A 3,390-nucleotide genomic window follows, 5' to 3' on the forward strand; every position below is an offset into this window, starting at 1 on the left:
ACCATGCCCCCCCAGGGCTCAGGGCCTGGCTGAGCCCCCCGTTTGCTGCAGGGGAGCTCTGGGGCAGTGTCCACATCGGGATGGGCTGGGCTGGGCTGGGCTGGGCTGGGGTAGGAGCTGCTTGCCCTGCCCTGCCCGGAGCACCTTTGTGAGTTGGCTCTGGTCCCTGCCCTTCATTTTGGGGGCCTGTCCTTACCCACCACCCTCCTGGCTTCCGCCTGCCCCCAGCCCAGGCCCAGCCCTGCTGCTGGGGCTGTGTTTTCCTGCGTTCAAGGAACCTCCTTACCTCAAAGCAAACACCAAAGATGGGGCGTCCCTGCGTGCCCACACCCCGGGGCCCCACAACCGTTTTGCTTTCCCCACAGCTTTGCTCGCCTCTCGCACAGGGCCCTCGGGGATCAACCGCTGCTTCCTCGGGGCACCACAACGGCCGTGTCCCAGTGCTGACCAGAGCCAGGCTCTGCCCTTCCCCAGCCCCCCCTATTTAAATCATGCCCCAGCCCACACCACTCGTGGAGAGGCCCCGGCTTCACCCATGGCCTGGTTCGTTCCCTCGGTGCTTGCTGAATCCTCAGCAAGGAAGCAAGTCCGGGAAAGCCCATTTCAGAGAGGCTTCAACTCAGGAATAGCATGGAGGAAAACTCCCGCTTGGCACCCTCCAACAGCCACGTCTCCTCCATCACCCGGAGCCTTCCCCGGTGGCTGTGATGTTCATTTGAAAATAAGATATGCAATTCCCCCCCCAATCTCTGGAAAGACAGAGAGCACCTTCGAGGACGCCCTTCCCTGCCCCATCCCGTTTTTGTCAGGGTTAATAATATGTAACAGTATCTTTTAACTAAATTATTATGCAGTTGTCCTACTGATTGTATGTATTTTTAAATGAGTCCCTTTTTTCTTCCCTTACACCTTTTTGTTAGCACTTTTTAATCCGCTTGTTGTTTGGCTTTGTTTTTTTCTATGTGTATTTATAATTAATTGAGATGTATATATGTAAAGAGATTTTTTTAGAATATGTGCCTTTGACTAATAATTCCTGGATTTTCTACTTGCCTCAGAAGGATAATTTTTCATTCTGCTCAGTAAAAATGGAAAGGAAGCCACACGTGAGGTTTCTGTCAGTCCCAGCTCTGTCTGTCTGTCTGTCTGTCCTGCCCAGGAGCCCATCTGGGACTCAGATCGGGATCGGAAATGCGAGGGCCAGGGTCTGCTCAGTGGCATTTGAGGCCGTGTCCTCCCCGCCGGGCAGGGGCCTCTCTGGAGGCTGCTCCCCCCGGCTTTGCTGGGGAGACTCGGATAAAGGAGCCGCTGTTCTGGACCATCGCTGCTGCAGCGCGAGGACGTCACGGGGACGTCTGGCCCAGGCACCGCTGTCCCCGCGGGAGGTGGGATGGGGGCATACGCAGCGCTGGTGATGGAGGGGCGATTTGTACCTTGTCTCTAGACCCAGTGGGGCTGTGGGGCAGCTCCTGGTGGCTGCCCCTGGCCGGAGCTTGCGCCACTGCTGGAACCGGCCCCTGCGCTGCCCGGCCAGAGCCAGGGCTGTGCCGCTGCACGCCCAGACTTTGCCTTCGCTCTGCCAGAGAAAAACACCCCAATTGCCTCATCGGGGCAGCTGCCTCTTGGCTTAGGGCTGGGAAGGGCCCCAGAGGGGACCCATGCCCTCCCCCCGCTGCGGCTTTTCCCTCAGGAGCGCCACTGACCCGGGATTTGTGTGCAATTCCCTACTCAGCACAAACGAGGATTATCCCCACCGGGGCAGGAGTTGTGTAAGGCCTTGGCTCCTCTGCAAGGCTCTGGGCTCTGCTGGGAGCAGCGCAGCAGCTCCAGTCCCGTCCCATCCCCTGCTCGATTCCACACAGCCAGACACAACTGGGCATTTCTAACAGGTTTATTGCAAGAGGATGTCAGAGCCTGCTCTATGCCCGTACAAAAGGGCTGCCCAGCAGCAGCCGCCAGCCCTGTGAGGCTGCCTCCTCCCAGCCAGTGCACGCCAAATCGTCGGGTCTGCCTCACCAGCGAGCTGGCTTGAAGACAAACCGTCATGGGGGCTGGGCAAGGGGAGCCCACAGCAGCTGGGCAGGTGGTGCTGGGCTGAGGAACAGTGCAGGGCGAGGGGAGCTGGGCTACAGGTAGGAGGGCAGGTCCTTCTCGATCACCTGTGGGAAGGGAGCATCGAGCTGAGAACACGGCCGCCCCAAAAACACCCCCGAACTGTGTGCTAGGCACCTGCTGCCCCTGGTGCCACAGCCTCCCCCCCAGGTGCTGTTTCTGCCTCCAGCCAAAGGAGGAAGAGCTCTGGGCCTGGCAGCAGCACCAACGGTGCCAGCAGCCAACTTACGTAGGGATCCTCCATGGGGCTGTACCTCTTCACCACTTGACCCTCCCGGTTAATGAGGAACTGTGGAAGTGAAGCAGTGCCCCGTGAGTGGGTCCAGCCGCACCGCAGGCACTACAGCCCGAGGAGAGCGGTAGAGCAGCTCCAGGAGCTGCTAACAGCAGGGCTGGGCTGTGGCCAGCTCAGGTAACCTGGCACAGGGACTGCGCAGTGCAGGAGACCCTCAGGATGCTCCTACCACAACCTCCTGGGTAACCGCACAGGGTGTGAGGATCCACCCCCACAGCCCCCCCAAGAGTGAGGGTATGACCCAGGCGCAGTCCGACAGAAGGCAGCTGTGTCCTACCTTAGAGAAGTTCCATTTTATTGCGCTAGGAGAGAAAAAACAGGAGTGAGATTTCAGCAGAGAAAAGCCTTCCTCTTTCTGTTGCTGGGATGGAGCAGCCCAGAGCCACCCCCTCCCTGACTGCACCAGCAGACTGGGCTTTGCACAGCCTCCTCTCCCCGCACTCACTTGCCCAGGGTGCCTCTCCCTTTGGGCTGCTCCTTCATCCACTTCCAGAGAGGGTGAGCATCGTCCCCATTGACATCCACCTTGCTGTACATGTCAAACTTCACACCGTAGTTTTCAGCAAATGCCTTGATCTGAGCGTTGTCCCCAGGCTCCTGAGGAAGGCAACAGCAGCAATGGGAGCCCTGCGCGTGTCCTGGGGCCACACACCGCTCCCCAGGAGCCCTTGTCCCACTCCCCTTCCCCTGTACCTGCTTTCCAAACTGGTTGCAGGGAAAGGCCAGGATGCGTAAACCTCTCTCAGCGTATCGGGCGTGCAGGTCGACAAGCTGAGTGTAGTTTACAGTGGTTTTTCCTCATTTTGAGGCTACGTTGGTGATGATGCAGACGTAGCCTCTAGAAATGGAGGGAGAAATGAATCGGCAGGAGCGGGGAGAGGCCCCTGACCCCAGGCGAGGCAGGAGGGTGCCGCAACCGTTGCACCGGGTTACGCAACCGCTCGTCCCGCTGCGGCTTAATCCCCGCCCGGCCGCGTTCCTGC

At 59.2% G+C, this 3,390-nt stretch overlaps 1 protein-coding gene across 1 annotated transcript; it reads right to left on the reverse strand.

Moving 5' to 3' along the window:
• Positions 1 to 2,126: 2,126 nt before the first annotated feature.
• Positions 2,127 to 3,245, reverse strand: GPX4 (glutathione peroxidase 4; the record flags this gene model as incomplete). Its single annotated transcript, XM_010186855.1, is given in 5 exon segments — positions 2,127 to 2,159; positions 2,342 to 2,401; positions 2,685 to 2,709; positions 2,853 to 3,004; positions 3,101 to 3,245. Coding segments are annotated over 5 exon segments (415 nt in total), but the record flags the coding sequence as incomplete, so codon positions are not given.
• Positions 3,246 to 3,390: the final 145 nt, after the last annotated feature.

The sequence above is a fragment of the Mesitornis unicolor genome, unplaced genomic scaffold, assembly GCF_000695765.1.
Source record: "Mesitornis unicolor isolate BGI_N332 unplaced genomic scaffold, ASM69576v1 scaffold33170, whole genome shotgun sequence".
NCBI classification, from domain to species: domain Eukaryota; kingdom Metazoa; phylum Chordata; class Aves; order Mesitornithiformes; family Mesitornithidae; genus Mesitornis; species Mesitornis unicolor.